Source organism: Mobula hypostoma, chromosome 10 (genome assembly GCF_963921235.1).
Source record: "Mobula hypostoma chromosome 10, sMobHyp1.1, whole genome shotgun sequence".
NCBI lineage: Eukaryota > Metazoa > Chordata > Chondrichthyes > Myliobatiformes > Myliobatidae > Mobula > Mobula hypostoma.
Genome location: NC_086106.1, coordinates 61,550,013 through 61,574,533, shown reverse-complemented (window position 1 = coordinate 61,574,533; position 24,521 = coordinate 61,550,013). Strand labels below are relative to the sequence as shown.

The 24,521-nt window shown below is 41.4% G+C and overlaps 1 protein-coding gene across 8 annotated transcripts in view; it reads left to right on the top strand.

The window, feature by feature from the left end:
* LOC134352940 (leucine-rich repeat and calponin homology domain-containing protein 2-like) overlaps window positions 1–24,521 on the top strand; it is a 239,700-nt gene that overhangs the window by 88,750 nt on the left and 126,429 nt on the right. For all 8 annotated transcript variants that reach the window (XM_063060594.1, XM_063060591.1, XM_063060590.1 and 5 more), the window contains 4 exons: window positions 7,711–7,798; window positions 18,649–18,760; window positions 20,843–20,952; window positions 23,600–23,664. In XM_063060594.1, coding sequence (XP_062916664.1) covers window positions 7,711–7,798; window positions 18,649–18,760; window positions 20,843–20,952; window positions 23,600–23,664 — 375 coding nt within the window. The remainder of the gene's footprint in view (window positions 1–7,710; window positions 7,799–18,648; window positions 18,761–20,842; window positions 20,953–23,599; window positions 23,665–24,521) is intronic.

Genomic DNA, 24,521 nt, shown 5'->3' with positions numbered 1-24,521 from the left:
TCTTAGGTTACCTTGCATGTGTAAACCAGAGTCCTCAACCAAATGAAAGTTGGTGGGTAGTTCTGAGAATGTAATACAATACCAATTAAGGGTTGAATTAACTTAAGCCAAATCAGTTTTATTTTGAACTGGACAACGGGGTGACCCATTGAGGCACCCTTTGAGAGAAGGGTAGTGCAGTGTAATGTGACCAGAATGAACATTAAATTTTCCTGAATGCTATTGGTATCGCTTTGCTTTGGAAACTGAAGTAGAAAACCTCAGTTTATTACAGAAGAACAACGCGTAGCAAAGCAAATATAGCTTCTCCTCGTTTAACGAAGGACACTTTTGATGGCATCATTTCTGGTTTATCTGCCACCCTTGTGCCTCTCGTTATCATTCTGGAGATGTGCAGTCCTTTCATCCCCCACCTCTTCAGCTGTTCTACTGTTTGTTGTTTGTCTCTGATCCTAGAGACGTGCATGTCCCTCCTCCTCTGTCTCTTCTTCTCTCATCTTTTTTAGTCCTGACTCTTTGATCCTGGAGTTGTGCAGCCCTGGCCTCATCCGATTCTTGTTCTCTCCCTCTCCTTACTGCTTCCTGACGATGCTTGGCGTCATCTCTTGACCATAATGTCCCCCTTCCCTTTCCACGCGACATAATTAGGCTGACCATTTTTTTGTTACCCTAATGCTGGATAGAAGACATGAAGCATTTAACACCAAAGGATGTTGATTATTCTTGATGATGTGGTTGGCACTCTCCTAAATGGATGTGATATAGTTACCGCTGTCCTTCGACTGCAGCAAAGGGTTTTATGGGTGTCTCGAAGTACGTCATTACAATAAGATTTAATTATCTCTTATTGATGGATGGCAGCTAGATCTGTCCCCATCCTGCACATGCTGATGGTGATTAGCAGAATGTGACCCCTCGAAATTGAGCTGCCCTGCCCTTTTGCTCCGGTAGGTGTTGCTGCTGAGGCTGGCCGTGCACATGCGTCGGGCTGTCGCGGCCCGATTTCCATGTTGGCCAATCGGCTTTCGGGTGAAAGCCAGCCTGTTGATTTTCGGTGAATGAGCAATTTTATACGAATATATAACCCTGAACTTTGCCTGCATTCTGTAAGTTAGTGCATTTTAATTCAATTTAGCCAAAAAAAATGCCACTGTAACGCACCGTTTGCTCTAATTGGAGGTCACAAACAGGCAGAGCGTGAGAGTTTAGTAGTATATAGATGATTTAAAAGGCCGTAAAGAGACGTTCTGTTTATATGGCTTAAACTGTTTAACAATAATCATAAAATTTAGAAATCAAGATCATGAATGAAGATGATGCAACAATCCTACAGCATTAAATACTAGAAACAATGAAGTGCACAAGTACTTTAAAATAATACGGTACAGTAGAAATTGAATATTTTGCCTTTCAGTTATCCTATCCATGAACATCATAACTAAGATCAGTATACATTGGATAGCCCCAGTTGTCCTATGCTATGGGAAGGCTTTCAGGAACCACTTCATGTACAAGCAACACACATGAAAGTTGCTGGTGAACGCAGCAGGCCAGGCAGCATCTCTAGGAAGAGGTACAGTCGACGTTTCAGGCCAAGACCCTTCGTCAGGACTAACTGAAGGAAGAGTGAGCAAGAGATTTGAAAGTTGGAGGGGGAGGGGGAGATCCAAAATGATAGGAGAAGACAGGAGGGGGAGGGATAGAGCCGAGAGCTGGACAGGTGATTGGCAAAGGGGATATGGGAGGATCATGGGACAGGAGGTCTGGGAAGAAAGACAAGGGGGGGGAACCCAGAGGATGGGCAAGGGGTATATTCAGAGGGACAGAGGGAGAAAAAGGAGAGTGAGAGAAAGAATGTGTGTATAAAAATAAGTCACAGATGGGGTACGAGGGGGAGGTGGGGCATTAGCGGAAGTTAGAGAAGTCGATGTTCATGCCATCAAGTTGGAGGCTACCCAGACGGAATATAAGGTGTTGTTACTCCAACCTGAGTGTGGCTTCATCTTTACAGTAGAGGAGGCCGTGGATAGACATGTCAGAATGGGAATGGGATGTGCAATTAAAATGTGTGGCCACTGGGAGATCCTGCTTACTGTGGCGGACAGAGCGTAGATGTTCAGCAAAGCGGTCTCCCAGTCTGCGTCGGGTCTCGCCAATATATAAAAGGCCACATCGGGAGCACCGGACGCAGTATATCACCCCAGCCGACTCACAGGTGAAGTGTCGCCTCACCTGGAAGGACTGTTTGGGGCCCTGAATGGTGGTAAGGGAGGAAGTGTAAGGGCATGTGTAGCACTTGTTCCGCTTACAAGGATAAGTGCCAGGAGGGAGATCAGTGGGGAGGGATGGGGGGGACGAATGGACAAGGGAGTCGCGTAGGGAGCGATCCCTGCGGAAAGCGGGGGAGGGGGGAGGGAAAGATGTGCTTAGTGGTGGGATCCCGTTGGAGGTGGCGGAAGTTACGGAGAATAATATGTTGGACCCGGAGGCTGGTGGGGTGGTAGGTGAGGACCAGGGGAACCCTATTCCTAGTGGGGTGGCGGGAGGATGGAGTGAGAGCAGATGTACGTGAAATTGGGGAAATGTGTTTAAGAGCAGAGTTGATAATGGAACAATCCATGTTCCGTGCCTATTCTGGTATCTGTCCCCCACTTTTCCTTCGCTACATCGACGACTGCATTGGTGCTGCTTCCTGCACGCATGCAGAGCTCATTGACTTTATTAACTTTGCCTCCAACTTTCACCCTGCCCTCAAGTTTACCTCGTCCATTTCCGACACCTCCCTCCCTTTTCTAGATCTTTCTGTCTCTGTCTCTGGAGACAGCTTATCCACTGATGTCTACTATAAGCCTACTGACTCTCACAGCTCTCTGGACTATTTCCCTTCTCACCCTGTCTCTTGCAAAAACGCCATCCCCTTCTCGCAATTCCTCCGTCTCCGCTGCATCTGCTCTCAGGATGAGGGTTTTCATTCTAGGACGAGGGAGATGTCCTCCTTTTTTAAAGAAAGGGGCTTCCCTTCCTCCACTATCAACTCTGCTCTTAAACGCATCTCCCCCATTTCACGTACATCTGCTCTCACTCCATCCTCCCGCCACCCCACTAGGAATAGGGTTCCCCTGGTCCTCACCTACCACCCCACCAGCACCCGGGTCGTAACTTCCGCCACCTCCAACGGGATCCCACCACTAAGCACATCTTTCCCTCCCCCCTCTCTCTGCTTTCCGCAGGGATCGCTCCCTACGCAACTCCCTTGTCCATTCGTCCCCCCCATCCCTCCCCACTGATCTCCTTCCTGACACTTATCCTTGTAAGCGGAACAAGTGCTACACATGCCCTTATACTTCCTCCCTTACCACCATTCAGGGCCCCAAACAGTCCTTCCAGGTGAGGCGACACTTCACCTGTGAGTCGGCTGGGGTGATATACTGCGTCCGGTGCTCCCGATGTGGCCTTTTATATATTGGCGAGACCCGACGCAGACTGGGAGACCGCTTTGCTGAACACCTACGCTCTGTCCGCCACAGTAAGCAGGATCTCCCAGTGGCCACACATTTTAATTGCACATCCCATTCCCATTCTGACATGTCTATCCACGGCCTCCTCTACTGTAAAGATGAAGCCACACTCAGGTTGGAGGAACAACACCTTATATTCCGTCTGGGTAGCTTCCAACCTGATGGCATGAACATCGACTTCTCTAACTTCCGTTAATGCCCCACCTCCCCCTCGTACCCCATCTGTGACATATTTTTACACACACATTCTTTCTCTCACTCTCCTTTTTCTCCCTCTGTCCCTCTGAATATACCCCTTGCCCATCCTCTGGGTTCCCCCCCCCCTTGTCTTTCTTCCCGGACCTCCTGTCCCATGATCCTCTCGTATCCCCTTTTGCCAATCACCTGTCCAGCTCTTAGCTCCATCCCTCCCCCTCCTGTCTTCTCCTATCATTTTGGATCTCCTCCTCCCCCTCCAACTTTCAAATCTCTTGCTCACTCTTCCTTCAGTTAGTCCTGACAAAGGGTCTCGGCCTGAAACGTCGACTGCACCTCTTCCTAGAGATGCTGCCTGGCCTGCTGCGTTCACCAGCAACTTTGATGTGTGTTGCTTGAATTTCCAGCATCTGCAGAATTCCTGTTGTTTGCGTTTTTAACTTCATGTTCAATTTTGGTTTCATTTCTCAAACCAACAATATAAACCATTTGAACAGAAGTGATGTAGGAAATGAATGTATATCGTGACTGAGGTATCAATCAAGAGACTGAATGGACTGAGCTACTTGTGTGTTGTTGGAGCTTCAGAATTGTTGCAGGTTTAAATCTGGAAAAGTAGGACTGAGGTAAAGAATCACGAATATGCAATAAACAGCAGCAAATCCTTGAGGCAGTAGACTTGAAAATATGGTGACAGGTTCCGATTAAATGCATTAACTAGGCTAAGTGTGTTGCAGATATATTTTCTTGTTATTTTTCTGTTCATGGATCTTATCAGCAATATCAGAGTTGAAAGGATTGTAACCGCTAGTGCTCAACATCAGCATTATACAACTCAGAAAGCTTTCTTCAACGATTACCCATACTAACATGGCTCAATTCTTCTTCAGTCCGTATGAGTTCATAATAGTTTTCAATTCAGTTCAGAAACCCAAGACATTGATGTATCTTTCCTAAATTATAATTTATTCCAGTCCCTATATTTACAACTGTAGTAGTTCAGATAAGAATACTTGGAAGAAATACTACAGCTTTTACACACATGGAAGTGACAACACTTTGCCCCAGGTATTTTGCAACGTTACTTAATCTCAAGTCATTCATCATTAGTGTGCAAAATGTGGACAGCAGCTGCCATCTGTAAGAATATGCTTCAGATAGTCGGTTCACTACCAGTCCTCTCTGCAATATCGACCTTTGCCCAGTTCTTCAATATCTCAAATTTCAGAGCTGTGACTGAATGTACAAACCCCATTTCCAGAAAAGTTGAGATATTTTCCAAAATGCGATAAAAACAAAAATCTGTGATACGTTAATTCACGTGAACCTTTATTTAACTGACAAAAGTACAAAGAAAAGATTTTCAATAGTTTTACTGACCAACTTAATTGTATTTCGTAAATATACACAAATTTAGAATTTGATGGCTGCAACACACTCAACTAAAGTTGGGACAGAGTTAAAATAAGATTGAAAAATGCACAGAATATTCAAGTAACACCGGTTTCGAATACTCCACATTAAGCAGGCTAATTGGTAGCAGGTGAGGTATCATGACTGGGTATAAAAGTAGCGTCCATCAAAGGCTCAGTCTTTGCAAGCAAGGACAAGTCGTGACTCACCCCTTTGTGCCAAAGTTCGTGAGAGAATTGTTAGTCAGTTCAAAAGGAACATTTCTCAACACAAGATTGCAGAGAATTTGGGTCTTTCAACATCTACAGTACATAATATTGTGAAAAGATTCAGAGAATTCAGAGACATCTCAGTGAGTAAAGGGCAAGGTCGGAAACCACTGTTGAATGCGCGTGATCTTCGAGCCCTCAGGCGGCACTGCCTAAGAAACCGTCATGCTACTGTGACAATTATAGCCACCTGGGCTCAGGAGTAGTTCGGAAAACCATCGTCACTCAACACAGTCCATCGCTGCATCCAGAAATGCAACTTGAAACTGTATTAAGCAAGGAGGAAGCCATACATCAACTCTATGCAGAAACGCTGGCGAGTTCTCTGGGCCCGAGCTCATCTCAGATGGACTGAAAGACTGTGGAACCGTGTGCTGTGGTCAGATGAGTCCACATTTCAGCTAGTTTTTGGAAAAAACGGGCATCGAGTTCTCCGTGCCAAAGATGAAAACAACCATCCAGATTGTTATCAGTGAAAGGTGCAAAAGCCAGCATCTGTGATGGTATGGGGGTGCATCAGTGCACGGCATAGGTGAGTTGCATGTATGTGAAGGTACCATTGACTCTGAGGCGTATATTAGGATTTTAGCAAGACATTTGTTGCCATCAAGGCGACGTCTCTTCCCGGGATGTCCATGCTTATTTCAGCAGGACAATGCCAGACCACATTCTGCACGGGCTACAACAGCGTGGCTTTGTAGACACAGAGTGCGTGTGCTTGACTGGCCTGCTGCCAGTCCAGATCTATCTCCTATTGAAAATGTATGGCGCATCATGAAGGGGAGAATCAGACAACGGAGACCACGGACTGTTGAGCAGCTGAAGTCTTATATCAAGCAAGAATGGACAAAATTTCCAATTGCAAATCTACTACAATTAGTATCCTCAGTTCCAAAACGATTAAAAAGCGTTATTAAAAGGAAAGGTGATGTAACACAATGGTAAACATGCCTCTGTCCCAACTTTTGTTGAGTGTGTTGCAGCCATCAAATTCTGAATTTGTGTATGTTTACAAAATACATTTAAGTTGGTCAGTAAAACTATTGAAAATCTTTTCTTTGTACTTTTGTCAGTTAAATAAAGGTTCACGTGAATTAACATATCACAGATTTTTGTTTTTATTGCATTTTGGAAAATATCCCAACTTTTTTGGAAATGGGGTTTGTATATGTAAACTTGGGGTGAGTTTTGTTTTTTTCTTCCGCTCTCCCACATCTTTACTTGCATTCAGATTTAGTAAGGTGGGCTTTGACAGAATGATAAAGTATAATTGGGGGTTCAGACTCTTAGTTTTGCTTGGCTCCTAGGTCTTAGCATGATGCAATTTTTCACAGGGAGCAATCATGACACCCCAGATATTACAAAGTATAACACCTCATGTTGCTGCAGACATATGGAAAATCATTTTTGAACTTGCCTTACGTGGCACTTAATGATAGAATGATAAATAATTTTTAAAAAGCCAGCACAGTATACTTTGAGACAAAAACTTGCAGAGTCCATGCTTACTGTAATCTAAGTGGCATCACATGATGAGGGGAGGGGCAATGCAGAGCTTGCTCTGGCCACGGCCTTCAGGATCTTTTCATATCTGCTCCAAATTAGACCTTCCCATTTAGATGGTTTCAAAACTATTAAAAACCTGTCGCAACACACACAAAATACTGGAGGAAGTCAGCAAGTCCGACAGCATCTATGGACAGCAATAAACAGTTGACTTTTCAGGTGGAGACGCTCCATCACGACTAATGTCTCGATGTTTATGAAAGTCTTTTATATCAAAAATTCAGCAGAACCCATGAAAATTTATTCAATCCTTTAAAATAAGTTAAAATAATTAAACTTTAAACACATTTATAAACATGAACAAAAGAAGTCTTAATTTTAAAAGAAACCTTAGTTGCTTACAGGTCTAATTAAAATCTAACAGAAACATGCAGATGGATTGAGGAAGATGTCATCTGGAAATCTATATAACTTTTGTACATCCATATTGAAGTCCAGGTTTGAAGCAGTTGTAAACACCCTTTAAATTTTCACCTTTTGTGTGGAAATCCAACAGCTACTCTGGTAATAGTCAGTTTGCAGCAAAATGTGCATCAGTAAGTTAAAGTAACTCTCTTCAGGCTCAGAACAGTTGGATCAGTGCAGAATTTGGAAAAGGGTTCATACTAGTTCTTAAGGATACATGGAATGGATTACATAGTGTCATTACTAAGTTAAAAGAATTGTTATTAACAAGTTTAGAATGTGTTAAAAGTATTTTTCCTTTACACTTAACATTCTGCAATTTATTCTGTCAATTTATTTTCCAGCATGGAAGATTTTTATCCAGTTAAAAACCATGGTCCTGATTCAGGCATTGGTAGTGATAATGGTGATAAGCGGTTGTCTACAACTGAAGTAAGTTACATTAAATTAGGTGTTTCTGCTATATTAGGTATTTCATCAACACTATGAAAGCACTAATTTTCCATTGATTAGCTCTCATGTTGTTTTGTCATTTGTGTGTCTAAGTAGAGTTAGTGCTTCTCACTAGCTGCGAATTTTACCATTCTGCTTAAGGCTAAGAATTAACTGACAATCTCTGGTTGTCCTTGAGTTGGTTGTGGTGAGCCAGTGCCTTGAACTGATGTGGTCTTTATGGGTGAAGGTACTCCAACAGTGCCGTTGGATAGCATAGGGAATTACTGATTTTTGGATTGTGTGCAGTTTAGAGAAGAACCTGCAAGTAGTGGTATGCCATTGTCTTTGCAGCCGTTGTTCTCCATGGTGGTGGAAGTCACGGGTGATTATGGAATAGCCAAGAAGTAGTATAGGGAATGAATGTTTATGGTGAATGAGGTACCAGTCGAGAGGCTGGATGGTGCTAAGCTTACTTTTGTGTTGTTGGAGCTTCACTCATCCAGGAAGACTGAGTTTTCTATCACACTCCTGCCTTTTGCCTTGGAGTTGGCTGGAAGATTTTGTGATGCCAGTAAATCAGTCACTTGCTAAGGGATATGCAACTTTCCACCCTCTCTTGTAGCTTCAGTATTTACATAGCTGGGTTTGTTGACTTTGTTATCAGTGACAATCACCATTCTGGTAACTGAACAATGAAATTAATTATTCAGTATAAGTGGTTGTTTCATGGTTTTATAATGATATAGGAGGAGACCATTTGGTGTATCAAGTCACTGCTGACTCTCAGAGCAAGCCCATTCATTAAACCCATTTTCTAACTTATGATTTGTTCTTTCTCACCTGTCCAACAATTCTAACCTTATTCTCTCAACAATCTACTATGTTGTGCAGACCTTCTAAACAATTCCAAAATAAATCTAACCCTTCTCTCCCAGGTAGCCCTCAATTTTTCTTTCATCCATGTGCCAAAGTGTTTCTTAAATGTCCTGAATGCACCTGCCTGTATCTAAGCTCCTGGCATGATGTTCCATATACCTACCATCCTCTGTGTATTAATATATTAAAAAAAACTCTGCCTCTGATATTCAGCCTGTACTTTCCTCCGATTCAAATTACTTAAGTCATCTTCAAAATAATCCCTCAGGAGCATCAGTCCATTGTCTTCTGCAGCATCACCAACCACATCAACTCTGGAGATATCCCATTTCTTGCCACCAATACACACTGCTTGTTTCTACCTGCTCCTGCCCCATTGAATTTATGTCCATGTATCTTGATTCCATTTTATTTCCCCTTGGTTCAGTCCCTTCTCACCTACATCTGTGACACTTTTCATGTTCTCAATCTCTTCAACCATTTTCAATTCCCTAGCCTTGTTCGTTTCGTTTTCACTATGGATGTCCAGTCACTTTACATTTCTATTCCCAATAAGGAAGCCGTTACAGCTCTCCACTTCTTTCTCGATGATAGATCTAACCATTCCCCTACACCACCAGCCTTCTCTGTCTGGCAGAACTAGTCCTTGCAACAACTATTTTTCTTTCAGCTCCTCCAACTTTCTTCAAACCCGGGGTGTACCCGTGGGCATCCTCATGGGACCAGTCTGCCTGCCTTTTTGTCAGCTATGTGGACCAGTCTGTGTTCTAAGCCTTCGCTGGTAATGCTCCCCACCTCTTTCTGCACTACACTGACTGCATTGGTGCTTCCATGCTGAGCTTGTCAATCAATCTCTGACACTTCCTTTTCTCGATCTTTCTCCATCTTTGAAAGCAAGCTGTCCACTGATACCTTTTATAAACTTCCTTACTCTCACGGTTATATTTACTATACCTCTTCCACTGTCACTTGCAAAAATGCTATTTAATTTCCTTAGTTCCTCTGTCTATACCACATCTGTTCTCAGGATAAGTCTTTCCATTCCAGAACATCTGAGATGTCATCCTTCTATTCCAGTACTATCAATGCTGCCCTTGCCAACTTCTCCATCTCCTCTATTTCATCCACCCTCACTTACTGATATAAATGAGATTAACCAAACAATTAGTTGGACTGGATTTGTCCTGCTTATGACATACAAATAAAGTCTGGATACTTATCCCTATTCTTGGATAGATGCCAATGATGTAACTGTTCTGGAACGGTTTGTTTGGAGGTGCAGTTACCTCTGGACAGTAAACTCACGGTGCTCTAGTAACTATTTGACTGCTTCTACACTCTGCTGTATCTGATGTGCTCAGTCATTTTGGCATATTGTGAAGTGAAACAAATTGGCAGAATGATGGCTTCTGTGATGAAGACCTTGGGTGTAAGATGAGATGACTAATGTATTTGGCACTTAATGCTGAACATTTCTCACTTGTCTTTGGCACTTGCACAATAGACCCAATATTGGTGAGGATGAGGTGACATTGTATTAGCTGTTCAGTTGTCCACTACTCATGACTAGATATGATGAGAATGCAGAGTGTCTGCCTAATCCATTAATTATAAATTTGCTTTATGTTGTTGCTTGCTATTTAATGCAGTTCTCAGTTGAGAAAATGGGCCTTCATGTGCATTGTGTACCAAAGATTCCAGAATTGGTTACAAGGAAGGTAGTGCACCCGTGGCTGACAAGAGAAATTAGGGATAGTATCAATTCCAAAGAAGTAGCATACAAATTAGCCAGAGAAAGTGGCTCACCTGAGGACTGGGAGAAATTCAGAGTTCAGCAGAGGAGGACAAAGGGCTTAATTAGGAAGGGGAAAAAAGATTATGAGAGAAAACTGGCAGAGAACATAAAAACGGACTGTAAAAGCTTTTATAGATATGTAAAAAGGAAAAGACTGATAAAGACAAATGTAGGTCCCCTGCAAACAGAAACAGGTGAATTGATTATGGGGAGCAAGGACATGGCAGACCAATTGAATAATTACTTTGGTTCTGTCTTCACTAAGGAGGACATAAATAATCTTCCAGAAATAGTAAGGGACAGAGGGTCCAGTGAGATGGAGGAACTGAGCGAAATACATGTTAGTAGGGAAGTGGTGTTAGGTAAATTGAAGGGATTGAAGGCAGATAAATCCCCAGGGCCAGATGGTCTGCATCCCAGAGTGCTTAAGGAAGTGGCCCAAGAAATAGTGGATGCATTAGTGATAATTTTTCAAAACTCGTTAGATTCTGGACTAGTTCCTGAGGATTGGAGGGTGGCTAATGTAACCCCACTTTTTAAAAAAGGAGGGAGAGAGAAACCGGGGAATTATAGGCCGGTTAGCCTAATGTCGGTGGTGGGGAAACTGCTGGAGTCAGTTATCAAGGATGTGATAACAGCACATTTGGAAAGCGGTGAAATGATCGGACAAAGTCAGCATGGATTTGTGAAAGGAAAATCATGTCTGACGAATCTCATAGAATTTTTTGAGGATGTAACTAGTAGAGTGGATAGGGGAGAACCAGTGGATGTGGTATATTTGGATTTTCAAAAGGCTTTTGACAAGGTCCCACATAGGAGATTAGTGTGCAAACTTAAAGCACACGGTATTGGGGGTAAGGTATTGGTGTGGGTGGAGAATTGGTTAGCAGACAGGAAGCAAAGAGTGGGAATAAACGGGACCTTTTCAGAATGGCAGGCGGTGACTAGTGGGGTACCGCAAGGCTCAGTGCTGGGACCCCAGTTGTTTACAATATATATTAATGACTTGGATGAGGGAATTAAATGCAGCATCTCCAAGTTTGCGGATGACACGAAGCTGGGTGGCAGTGTTAGCAGTGAGGAGGATGCTAAGAGGATGCAGGGTGACTTGGATAGGTTGGGTGAGTGGGCAAACTCATGGCAGATGCAATTTAATGTGGATAAATGTGAAGTTATCCACTTTGGTGGCAAAAATAGGAAAACAGATTATTATCTGAATGGTGGCCGATTAGGAAAAGGGGAGGTGCAACGAGACCTGGGTGTCATTATACACCAGTCATTGAAAGTGGGCATGCAGGTACAGCAGGCGGTGAAAAAGGCGAACGGTATGCTGGCATTTATAGCGAGAGGATTCGAGTACAGGAGCAGGGAGGTACTACTGCAGTTGTACAAGGCCTTGGTGAGACCACACCTGGAGTATTGTGTGCAGTTTTGGTCCCCTAATCTGAGGAAAGACATCTTTGCCATAGAGGGAGTACAAAGAAGGTTCACCAGATTGATTCCTGGGATGGCAGGTCTTTCATATGAAGAAAGACTGGATGAACTGGGCTTGTACTCGTTGGAATTTAGAAGATTGAGGGGGGATCTGATTGAAACGTATAAGATCCTAAAGGGATTGGACAGGCTAGATGCGGGAAGATTGTTCCCGATGTTGGGGAGGTCTAGAACGAGGGGTCACAGTTTGAGGATAGAGGGGAAGCCTTTTAGGACCGAGGTTAGGAAAAACTTCTTCACACAGAGAGTGGTGAATCTGTGGAATTCTCTGCCACAGCAAACTGTTGAGGCCAGTTCATTAGCTATGTTTAAAAGGAAGTTAGATATGGCCCTTGTGGCTACAGGGGTCAGGGGGTATGGAGGGAAGGCTGGGTTCTGAGTTGGATGATCAGCCATGATCATAATAAATGGCGGTGCAGGCTCGAAGGGCCGAATGGCCTACTCCTGCACCTATTTTCTATGTTTCTATGTTTCTATAGTGTTATCTTTTAAAAAAAAGTATTTGCTAATAACCCCTCCCCCTCCAGCTTTCAAATCCCTTACTCACTCTTCCTTCAGTTAGTCCTGACGAAGGGTCTCGGCCTGAAACGTCGACTGCGCCTCTTCCTATAGATGCTGCTTGGCCTGCTGCGTTCACCAGCAACTTTGATGTATGTTGCTAATAACCAATGGGTTACCCTAGTTGATTAAAATATAATTATTCTTATTGGTTTTGAATACTTGGTATTCAAATTAGTTACATTGCTGGACACCAGTATCATAAAGCGCATAATCTATTCCACGCTCCATCTTGAAAAGAAATTTCCTGTCTGGCAGAGAAAAAGATTCAAGAATGTACCTAAAGCCTCCATAGCAAGAGAACAGTTGACATTTCCATTGACTCGAAAAGGCACATTATGGATAGCACTGAAAAGGTCATATCCTTGTGTTGGAAACACACAGAAACCAAACAGTAGTAGCGAAAAAGATTGATCACTTCCATAACTACCCATCTATCTGTCCCATCAGGCATCCCTTGCATCAATGGAAAAGTCCTCATTTCTATTTATTTTATTTCGAGATTCAGCAAGGTGTAACAAGCCCTTCTGGCTCAACAAGCTCTGTCGCCCAATTACACTCATGTGACCAATTAACCTACCAACCCATACGTCTTTGAAATGTGGAAGGAAACCAAAGCACCTGGAGGAAGCCCTTGTGGTCATGGACAAACGTACAAACTCCCTTCAGACATCGGTGGGAGTTGTATCTGTGTTGCTGGTGCTGTGAGGCATTATGTTAACCATAGTGCTACCATGCTCACATTCTCACAGAATCTATGGAATTAGAATAGACATTAGAATGGCCTGTATTTTGGGGGGGTTTCCTGAGCAGCAAAAGAGGAAAGGATGTCCTGTTTTCTTATGCAAACAACAGGAATTCTGCAGATGCTGGAAATTCAAGCAATATACATCAAAGTTGCTGGTGAACGCAGCAGGCCAAGCAGCATCTGTAGGAAGAGGCGCAGTCGACATTTCAGGCCGAGACCCTTCGTCAGGACTAACTGAAGGAAGAGTGAGCAAGGGATTTGAAAGTGGGAGGGGGAGGGGGAGATCCAAAATGATAGGAGAAGACAGGAGGGGGAGGGATGGAGCCAAGAGCTGGACAGGTGATAGGCAAAAGGGGATATGATCCTCTCGTATCCCCTTTTGCCTATCACCTGTCCAGCTCTTGGCTCTATCCCTCCCCCTCCTGTCTTCTCCTATCATTTTGCATCTCCCCCTCCCCCTCCAGCTTTCAAATCCCTTACTCACTCTTCCTTCAGTTAGTCCTGACGAAGGGTCTCGGCCTGAAACGTCGACTGCTCCTGTTTTCTTATACAAGGATAGAGGGAAATCAGTGTTTGGGAAGTTTTGTTCTCTTTTGGGCATTACTGATAAGTCATGAGATTGAATGAAACCTAAATTGGATGTTAGCAATCACTGTGTCACAATTTTAACAATGTTGAAGCAACTTGGCTAGATAATCATTTTGTTCTGGACTGCATGTTTTCTTTAACAACTAAACTGATCTCAAAACTTTGATTGTATGTAGTGCTCGCATCCATTCTTTTGACTCAAAAGCAAAGGCAGAATGTGGTCTTCTGTGATGATAATCACAGGGAAACAAATAACACCTTCTGTATTTTTGGTGGAGAAAGTTTGCTGTGCTTGATGTCCAGTCAAAATCATTGGTCTAGTTTTATCATATCTTGTGCGTTCAGAGTTTGTGAGAGATTTTCTCTCGGCCAGGGTGAGGGGTGATGAACTGTGAAGGATGAGGAATATGGAATAATTTCAAGATTGTTTTATTGATGTTTCTTTGGGTTATAAGAAAAGGCCATGGGTATTGCTATAGAAACACAAGAAATTAAAACTTGAGGCTTGATGGAAAATCCTACAAAGTAAAAAAAAATTGAGGGATTGGAGTCAGTTTTGTGGTTGGCTATTTGGTTTATCTTGTATTTGGTAGAAATGCCCAGCAAGTGGCAGTAGAGACCAGGTGATTCTGCTTTTAAGATTACTTATTCTGCAGGGACTTCCTAAATTGCATTAAGCTTTCAATTTCTTTTCTGTTACTCCATGCTCTGCAAATTGGGATTTTAGTTTACTTGTTTAAAAAAAGTCTTGTTTTCATATATTGTGGTCATATATTTTAATTTTACTCTACATCTTGAAAAGACTTATAATTTATTTCAATTGTTGTCAAATGAAATTATCATGCTTTTGCAAAGGCAACTCTTTAGTTTGTTCTCCTATATTTTTGTGTTTCAATTCAGTCACCAAGTTTGAAGAGGCATTGTGAAAAGGGGCCACGTTGTTAGTACAGGTAGCACAAGTACGTAGATACTGCTTGCCGGTGATATGAATTTATATGAAAGTTTATATCTCTAAATAAAAAAATAAGTAGTGTGGAACAGGGCCTGCCAGCCTAATGAGCAGCACCAGCCAGCAACCCTCCTATTTAATGTAATCTAATCACAGGGCAAATTACAATGACCAGTAACCTCCTAACCAGTATGTCTTTGGACTGTGGGAGGAAACCCATGCATTCACAGGGAGAAAGTACAAACTTTAAAGTCAGTGCCAGAATTGAACTCCAGAACACCCTGACCTGTAATAGCATTGTGCTAAACACTAGGCTACTGATTTGCTGATATTCCAACTATATCTTTCTGACTTTGTTTTCAATCTAAGCTCCTTTTGATTGAAGGCAGTTTGTCATCCTAGTGCTTGCTGAGTGGCGAATCTAATCAGCATTGAAAAATCTACTGATGGCTAATATTAAAGACAACATGGCTTGACATGCCATTGGAGAAATAAAGGAGGACATGGATTTGTAAATAATAGGCAATGTTTAGCAAATTGAACTTTTTTGGAACTGGTTGAGAACTGGTTTTGGAACTGGTTGATTGGTTGGACAATGAAATGACTTTGGGGGATTTTTTTAAATGTAAAGCTACCACCAAGCAGTTAAAGAAGCTCCTCAATGGACACTATTGGTTCAAGCTGCACACTGCACTGCTGCTGCAAAACAACAAATTTCATTTCATATAAGACAGTGATAATAAATCTGATTCCAATTGTGGAGTTGAAATTCCACAAATGAAGTCAAATTATTGACCTAGTTATGAAATTGTCTTGACTTTTAAGAGATTGAAGGGGTAATGGCAAATCTTGGATGACTAGTGACCAATAAAAACCTGTTGTGCCTATAACTTGTAAGCTACATTTGCACATTTAAGTGTGATGATGACAAAGAATGACATTGAAACATTAAATTATAAAATATATTGAACAGCAGTAAAATCTGGCAAAAGGATTTATGTAAACAAATGCAGGATTATATTGTTAGGACATAATAAAAATTGGAGAACTGTTCCCTTTCAATGCTGAAAAGCTAGAGATAGTGGAGATGCATGTGTATTACAAAAATGCAATTAATGAAAAGATAAGTAAGTGTCTTGTTAATGTAGGGCCAGATTTACAAGGGGATAAAAGTTGTGTTACAGTTGTAACATAATTGCTGGAGCATGAGAAGCACTGTGGGCACAGGGGTTTAGGAAGGATTTGATGGCCCTGGCAATACAATGTAGGTTTAACAAAATGATATCTGGCTCAATGACTTGAGTAATGAGATCCAGTATATTATTCCCTAGAATTTAGAAAGTTAAGCAGATGTTGGTTGATAATTTTATGATAAGGGAATTAATAAACTGGCAAGGAGTTTTGGACCAACACATTGTAGACTTAAAGATTAGTTGGGTTTCTTGGGACTGAATTGATGAAATATGTTTGAGGGTTGGTACAGACTTTAAAACCCGCTTTCACAAAGTAACTGCTGCTCCTTCGGTTCATTTGAAGTTTCAAGTTATCTTTTGACTATAGGTTTTGTAGGAATGGATTATAACTATGTCCAAAAGGCAAGAGAAACTCCACAGGTCAGGCAGCATCTATAGGGGGTAGAAATGGACAGCTGACATTTCGAGTTGATACCCTTCATCACAACTTAAAGCATCAAGTATTCATTACACTCCATTAATGCTGCCTAACCTGTTCATTTCCTCCGACTTGGTTGTTGCACCGGATTACAGCATTTGCAGTCCCTTGTGTCGCCATGTTGATTGAAAGTTGGTTTGTTACTTAATTACAGAAGAGCAACCAGAATTCTGTTTTTCAAAAGTCTTAACAGAAGATTCAAGTAAGGACAAACTTGAGGTTCAAAAATTATACCAAATTGTGACATCTACCACAATCATAGAGTTGTAGAGAAGCATATCAAAGAAACAGGCCCATATAGTCAATGCCAAAGCCATTTAAACTGCCTACTCCCATCGATTGGGATCAAAACCCTCCATATCCCTGCCATCCATGTACCTATTCAAACTTCACTTAAGTGTTGAAATCAAGCTTGCATACACCACTTGTGCTGGCAGCTTATTCCACCCTCTCATGACTCTCTGAATGAACAAATTTTCCCTTCTGCTCCCCTTAAACTTCTCACCTTTCACCCTTAACCTTTGGTTGTAGTCCCATCCAACCTCAGAGGAAAAAGCCTGCTTGCATTTCTCCTATCTGTACCCCTCATAATTTTGTATACCTCTGTCAAATCTCCTCTCAGTCTTCTACATTATGAAGAATACAGCCCTAACCCATTCAATCTTTCCTTATAACTCAGGTCTTCCAGACCTGGCAACATCCTTGAGAATTTTCTCTGTACTCTTTCAACCTTATTTACATCTTTCCTGTAGGTAGATGACTAAAATTGCACACAATATTCCAAATTGGGCCTCACCAATGTCTTGTACTACTTCAATATAACATCCCATCTCTTGTACTCAAGACATTGTTTTTTGAAGGCCAGTGTGTCAAAACCTTTCTTTATGACCCTGTCTACCTGTGATGCCACTTTCAATGAATTATGGACCTATATTCCCAGATCCCTTTGTTCTACCACATTCCTCAGTGCCACTGTGTAAGACCTACCCTGGTTAGTTCCACCAAAGTGCCGAACACCTGTCTTCATTAAATTCCATCTGTCATTTTTCAGCCCATTTTTCCAGCTGAGGCAGATCCCTCTGCGAGTCATGATAACCTTCCTGGCTGTCCACAACACCCCCAATCTTGGTGTCATCCACAAATTTATTGATCTAATTAACCACATTATCATTCAGATCATTGATATCGATGACAAACAACACCAATCCCTGTGGCACACCATAATCACAGGCCTCCAGTCAGAGAGGCAGCCCTCTACCACTCTGTAGCTTCTCCCACAAAGCTAATACCTAATCCAATTTACTACCTCATCCTGAAGCCCGAGCGACTGAATCTTCTTGCCAGCCTCCCATGCAGGATTTTCTCAAACGCCTTACTAAAATCCATGTAAACAACATCCACTGCCTTGCCTTCATCCACTTTCCTGGTAACTTTCTAGGAAAAACTCTACAATATTGGTTAGATATGACCTACCACACAGGAAGCCATGCTGACTATCCTTAATCTGTCCATGTCTATCCAAATACTTGTATATCTGGTCCCTCAGAATACCTTCCAATAACTTTCCCACAACTGATGTCAGGCTCATTGGCCTATAATTTAATTGTTTATGTTTAGAGCCTTTTTTAAACAGTGGAACAGCATTAGCTATCCTCCAGTCTTCTGGTACCACTTCTGTAAGTATCTTTGCTAGAGACCACATGCCTCCTGTAGGGTCCAAGGGCCTACCTTGTCAGGCCCTGGGGATTTATCCACCCTGATTCCACAAATGATATTCTTCTTCTCCTTTATACTTAACCATCTCAGGGATCAATATACTGACAGTTTAATGAGATGTAACTTCTGGTGACTGGTCATGTCTCCCATCTCTGACAGCAATGTTTTAGTTACTAAGAAGTCGTTATTGAAAAACAGATAAAACCACAACAGTCATAGTCATTAACAGCTATTGTTGCAGCCAACCCTCTAATTTGTACTAAGTTTCACAATTATCTCTTGTTTCTGGTTTGGAGAAAGTGGAAAGGTAACTATAATGATATGTACAAACATTTGTATGTATTGATGACTGACATTCTGAATCCTGAATGTTTTGACAACAGGTGCTGTTCTGCCTGGGTCAGATAGCCAGGTTCTCTATTTTAAAATTGATGTTGTGTTCATTTGTTTAGCCCTCAGATGATGATACAGTTAGCATACATTCACAGTTATCCGAAATAGCCAAGGACATTCCTCTGAAATCAGACAATCATTTAACTGGAAATAAAGTAAACTCCCATAAAAGTAAGTATATTACAGATATGTTTTAAATCATTGACTTATATTTTATTTTTAAATATAATTGTCATCAGTTTTTTTTCTTACCCCACCCGTCTTTCCTCAAAAATGCTGACTTCTTGCTGAGGTAACATTTAAATGGGAGCTTGTTAAAGTTTTAGAAGTTGCTAACTAACACAGAAAGTTAGGTTTTTGAGACATTTTCATCACCTGAAGTCTGATTTATGTGGGTTCCTGAAGACTAAGCAAGAGTGGCTGGGTGATCAAGAGAGCTAATGATCTTCCTCTTGGTAACGTGCTTGCAGCTGCCAAAGATGAGATTAGTTAGTTAGTTGGAGATACTAGCCCTTCAAGCTGCACTGCCCAGCAAACACAGATTTAACCCTAGCCTAAGGGATAATTTACAATGACTAATTAACCAACTAACTGGTATGCCTTTAGACTGTGGGAAGAACCAGGATCTGGAGAAAACCTACACGTTCCACAGGGAAGATGTATAGATGATGGAATTGAACATTGAATTCCAACGTTAATAGCCTCTAGCTATAATAGCGTTGCACACTAACTATGCTACTGAAGCTGTTTTTTTTGTAAACTGGAGATTGAAACCAAAGTACTCCTAACCTACTCAGATTGACTACCTGTTGTAATAACATTAAGTAAAATCAGGTAACATTGGAATTGCTCAGGCAAACAAACAAACAAACATCTATGGAGAGTTTAAAAACAGAATTAACAATTGAAGTGTAGGAATTTTTGTTAAAAGTTAGAAAATTAATACCTCTATTTTTAAGTGTTTTTATGGCCTTTACATTTCTTGTCTTTGAATCTGTCTCTGCTCCTTAACTCAAATTTCTGTGATCATGCACTTTTGGCCTCTTGTTCCTACCTGATAGATTTGATATACCTTTGAGGGAGTTGAAGGCTTAATTTTGGAATTTTTTCCTTGACCTTATTTGCCTCTGCATTTTTTCTCTTTGTACTGCTTTAGACCTACCTCTTTGCCAAGCTTGCGGTCACCCTGTCAAATGTCTTATTGTAGCCACGTTAGGTTGTGTTAACTGAGAATTCGTGACATGAGAAACTTTAAGGAGTACATCAGCGCAGGAGTTGAGTGGGTAAAGCGGTCCCGACCCTCCAAGCAGACCATTGCCTTTGTCAGAGCTGGGGAGCAGCCAATACCTGCCAAAAGAACATCTGCAGGCATTCTGACGTCTGCAAGGGACTGGAAGCTGTTGGTGGACCTCGAAGGGCAGCTGAAGTTCCCCAACCATAACGCAGCCACCACCCTGCGACCAGACATTGTCCTAGTGTCGGAGTCTACTTAGCAGGTGGTGCTACTGGAGCTGACAGTCCCATGGGAAGATAGCTTGGAAGAGGCCTTTGAAAGGAAGCTCTCCAAGTACGCAGGACTGGTCAGCAACTGTCAGCAGGCTGGATGGAGAGCGAGGTGTCTCCCAGTGGAGGTTGGTTGTAGGGGATTCATAGCCCGTTCCTTAGTTAGAGCCTTCAGCATTTTGGGCATCGAGGGAGAGAGGAAGAGGAGAGCCATCCGCAGTACCACCGATGCGGCAGAGAGGGCCTCAAGATGGCTGTGGCTCAAAAAAGGGAAGCCATGGAGTCAGAAGTAGCTAGCCATCTGGACACAAGCTGGGGTCTGATCAGCCCCGGCTGGGTCACCTGGAGGAGGTTGTATGATATTGAAAGACCCGAAATACCCAATGATTCCAGGAACATCACTGAAGATGTGTCCAGAAGCATCAATAGATGTATGTACACAGCACTTTGAGTGGAAGTTATGATGAGACATATTCACTAAGCCATAAATGAACTTATTTATATAAAAAAGGTAAAAGTTTGCTTTAAAAACACGCAGCAGTTTAGCGTTATTGGGGTGTTAATCTGAAAAATTAAGATTTTCCAGGTTCTGCTATGGGGCTTATTGCACTTTACACCAGTTTTTAAGTGACATTTTTTTATTTGTTTTCCGCGTATTCCAAATACCCACCAGGTTGTGATTGAGCAAATCAGTATTATCATTCCTCACAGCTAGCAAGTTTTATACTTCCTTTGTATTCTGCATTTTAGGCTCAGTGGATCAGGAGCATTTTGATTTTATTGAGAATGCAGAAGAGGAAGAAACACCATCATCTGAAACAGATATTCATCTAAGTGCTCCATTTGTGACCTGTATAAAAGTAAGGTATTTACTTATGCATATAATAACTGATAGCACATGTGTCTGTGTGAACATTAGCAATTTGAATTGAATGCATGATAATTTTTCATGTTTCTTAAAAATAATTTAACAAATCTTTTTATCCACCAAAATGGACTACACAGTGTTATTGCCAATGTCTCACAGCTGAGGATCAACATGGTTTCAGTTGGATGCTCGGGTTTAATGCCATTTCCCAAATTTTGTGCTGGTGTATTAAATAAGTTATCCTGTGTTGTACATAAATGAGAAAATAATCATTTATTGATTATTGAAAGAGTTGATGGGTACGTGAGAGAGGAATCATTTGGTGGGAGACAGGGAAATAAGCGGAGCTGGTTTTGATGGGATTGTGCTTGTGGAATTTAGCATTGACCTAATGGACTGAAAGATCTCCAAATTTTAAAAAAAGAGCACCCTTTAAAATTTCTTTTAGGTTTATCATGTTTCAGTCCTGGACATTCCAGTAGCAATAGTTATAACACTATTAAAGTTAACAGCACAGATTCTGTTATTAGTGCTATAGGATACATGTGGACACCTACCAAAAAAAAATTCCTGTTTTTCTAGAAACTTAGAAGCTTAGTTTTTTGTAGCGTGTCACACCGCTTGAATCCGGCTGTTATATAGGCTAATTCTTATCACTGGAATTTTGTTAGCTTGGGTCTGAATATGAGATGACCACAACTTTTTTGTTATTCTCTTGCTTCTTTGTTCTTGTAACGTTTAATGAAAGAGCTATAAGCAACAAGTCTTATGTCTTATTCTTGACATCCAACGAACCTTTGAATTGCAGAAACACCAGGATCCATCATAATCTAATTTTGAAATCTAGAAATCAATGCACCACAAACAAAATGCTGGAAGAACTCAACAGGTCAGGCAATATCTTTGGAAAGGAATAGATGGTCGATGTTTCAGGCCAAGACCCTTCTTTAGGACTGGGAAGGAAGGGGGAAGATGCCAGAATAAAAGCTTGGGAGGGGAAGGAAGCACCTTTTTATTCTGGCATCTTCCCCCTTCCTTCTCAGTCCTGATGATGAGTCTTGACCCAAAACATCAGCTGTCTGTTCATTTCCATAGATGCTGCCTAACCTGCTAAGTTCTCCCAGCATTTTGCGATTGTTGCTTTGGATTTCCAGCATCTGCAGACTTTCTTGTGTTTAGAATTAAATGTTTGTTTTCACTTTTTAGCTGTAAAAACTTTATCTCAAATTGGTTAAGATTTGCTTTTGAGGAGCTTTACTCTCCCTACTGCTGATTTTCTTTTTATTTCCTAGAACATACGTTTTCTATTCCTTTTCCCTTAATCTGAGGGGGTTCTCTATTGGTCAGGGTCGACTATAGGTGTTGTGCCTTGGCTGTCTACGTTCAGTTGATACGCAAGCCAGGGAAGTATGATATGAAGAGCAAATTGTTGCCAATGCAGCAAACTTCTCCTCGTCTCTATGCAGCAAGCTCCTCCTCGTCTCTATGCAGCTGATAAATCCAAAGGAATGGCAGAGGACAATACAGTTTGGCACCAGCGGTGTCTCAGGAGTTGCCAGTCAGCATTGAACTCAACATAGGACTGCCTTAGGGACACAAGCTCTGGATTTTTCCTTGGGCGATTTACTCCCAAAGCATTCCCCATGAGTGACAAGATAGCAGAGGTTCGAGATCATCTCCTAGATGAGCTGCCATTTACGGCTGACGACCCCCATCTGTCAAAAGCGACTGGTTTTAAGGCACCAGTAACCTGCCCTTGCCCCTTCTCCTGTCAGTTGAAACTGTTCTTCTGGGCTTGGTAGCTAAGCAACATGTGAGGGTCAGGAGCTGGACTTGGCTTTCACAGGCTATTTGAAACGCACACTACTTAATAGGTTTATGGGGATTTATCTCCACTACACCCCTACCCTCCCTCCTGCTATGACAACCTTAAGGAACCTCCCAAAAACTACAATTCTTGTACATTTAGAACTTTCCCTTTGTTCTCTGAAGGTACCAGTATATTCTTCAATTAATCTTGCTTCAATTTTTTGTGTAATATGAGAATGTTCACAGTGGATTTACTATACTAGTTTACATATTTTAGATAAAAATCATTTGAATCGTCAGTCACTTTTGGAGTCTGATATTAGTTACACTTACATCTTTTGCATCTTCAAACTGCAAACTATCAATCAGCTTATATATAGTATATTTTTAAAAGATGTTATTTCTTGTAAAAGTGTCTTAATTTTATAAAAAGCCATCTATCAAGTCCTTGACTACATTTCTCTTGTCAATAAACTTAAGTGACTGCCCAAGTTTGTCAAGCATAACTTTCCTTTGTTTTATTAAAATATGCTCCTGTTGTTTTCTTTCAACGAATATCAACAGTTAGGGGAAATTAAGCACAGTTTTCTATTTGTATTGCCTGTACTTGACAGACCACTCCATACTGATCGAGACTGAGCTCTGTTTCAATTTTGGCATGCACTTCCTTGCATATTATCTTCAGTCCTATTTCTAACAAATTCCTATTTTAACAAATACTTTTGAGGAAACGCTAGTAATAATTTACAAAGATTCTTGATAGGGGTGTCTTTATTTGCAATTTAATTTGAATCATAACAATAACATTTCAGTATTCCATCGTGTTTCAGGACCAAGGAAAGCTGCCTGAAAAATCACAGCTTATGGAAGAAAATAATTGGGAAGATAAACCAAGGTATGAACTTGGAGCTGCTTACTCAGATCTTGAAAAAGATCTTAAAAACACTATATTTTTGTATTTAAATTAGAACAAATCTTGGCATCTCAATTAATCACACAAATAAACCTTACAGCAAATTATTTTTCAGCGGATAAGAAGGAAGGTAGGAGCTGCTCAATTCATGTTGTGCACATGTGATTTCAAAATGTATCTTAATTGCTACCTTTTGGCCTTTTGGTCATATTAGTAAAATTTGGATTCTGTATAGTATGATGACAGTAGTGCATGGATGAAAGATTTTCTAAAAAAAAAGAAAGCAACTTTGCCCCTATTTTGGATGAAAGGAAGATGTCTAGTGAAGGTATCCAAGATACAGATAAAACACCTGGATGAGAAGGTGTAAACCGGATCAGCAAATTAGTGAAAGACACCAGGATTGGAGGCATGGTGGACCACGAGGAACAGTATCAAAGCTTTCAGCAGGATGTAAAGCAGCTGCAACAATGGGGTGAAATATGGCAGATAGAATTTAATGTGAGGTGTTACACTTTGAGAGGACAAGCCAGGGTAGAACTTGCATAGCGAATGCTAGGGCACTAAGGAGTATGGTAGAACAGGAGGACTAGGAATACAGATACATAATTCCTTGAAAGTGGTATCACAGATAGGGTCGTAAAGAGAGCTTTTGGCATATTGGCTCTGATATATCGAAGTATTGAGTTGGAGACGGAATGTTATTTTGAAGTTTCGTAAAACATTGCTGAAGCCAAATTTGGAGTATTGTGTGTAGTTCTGGTAATCTGCCTACAGGAAAGATAATAAGATTGGAAAATTGCTGAGAAAATTCACAAGGATGTTGCTTGGACTTAAGG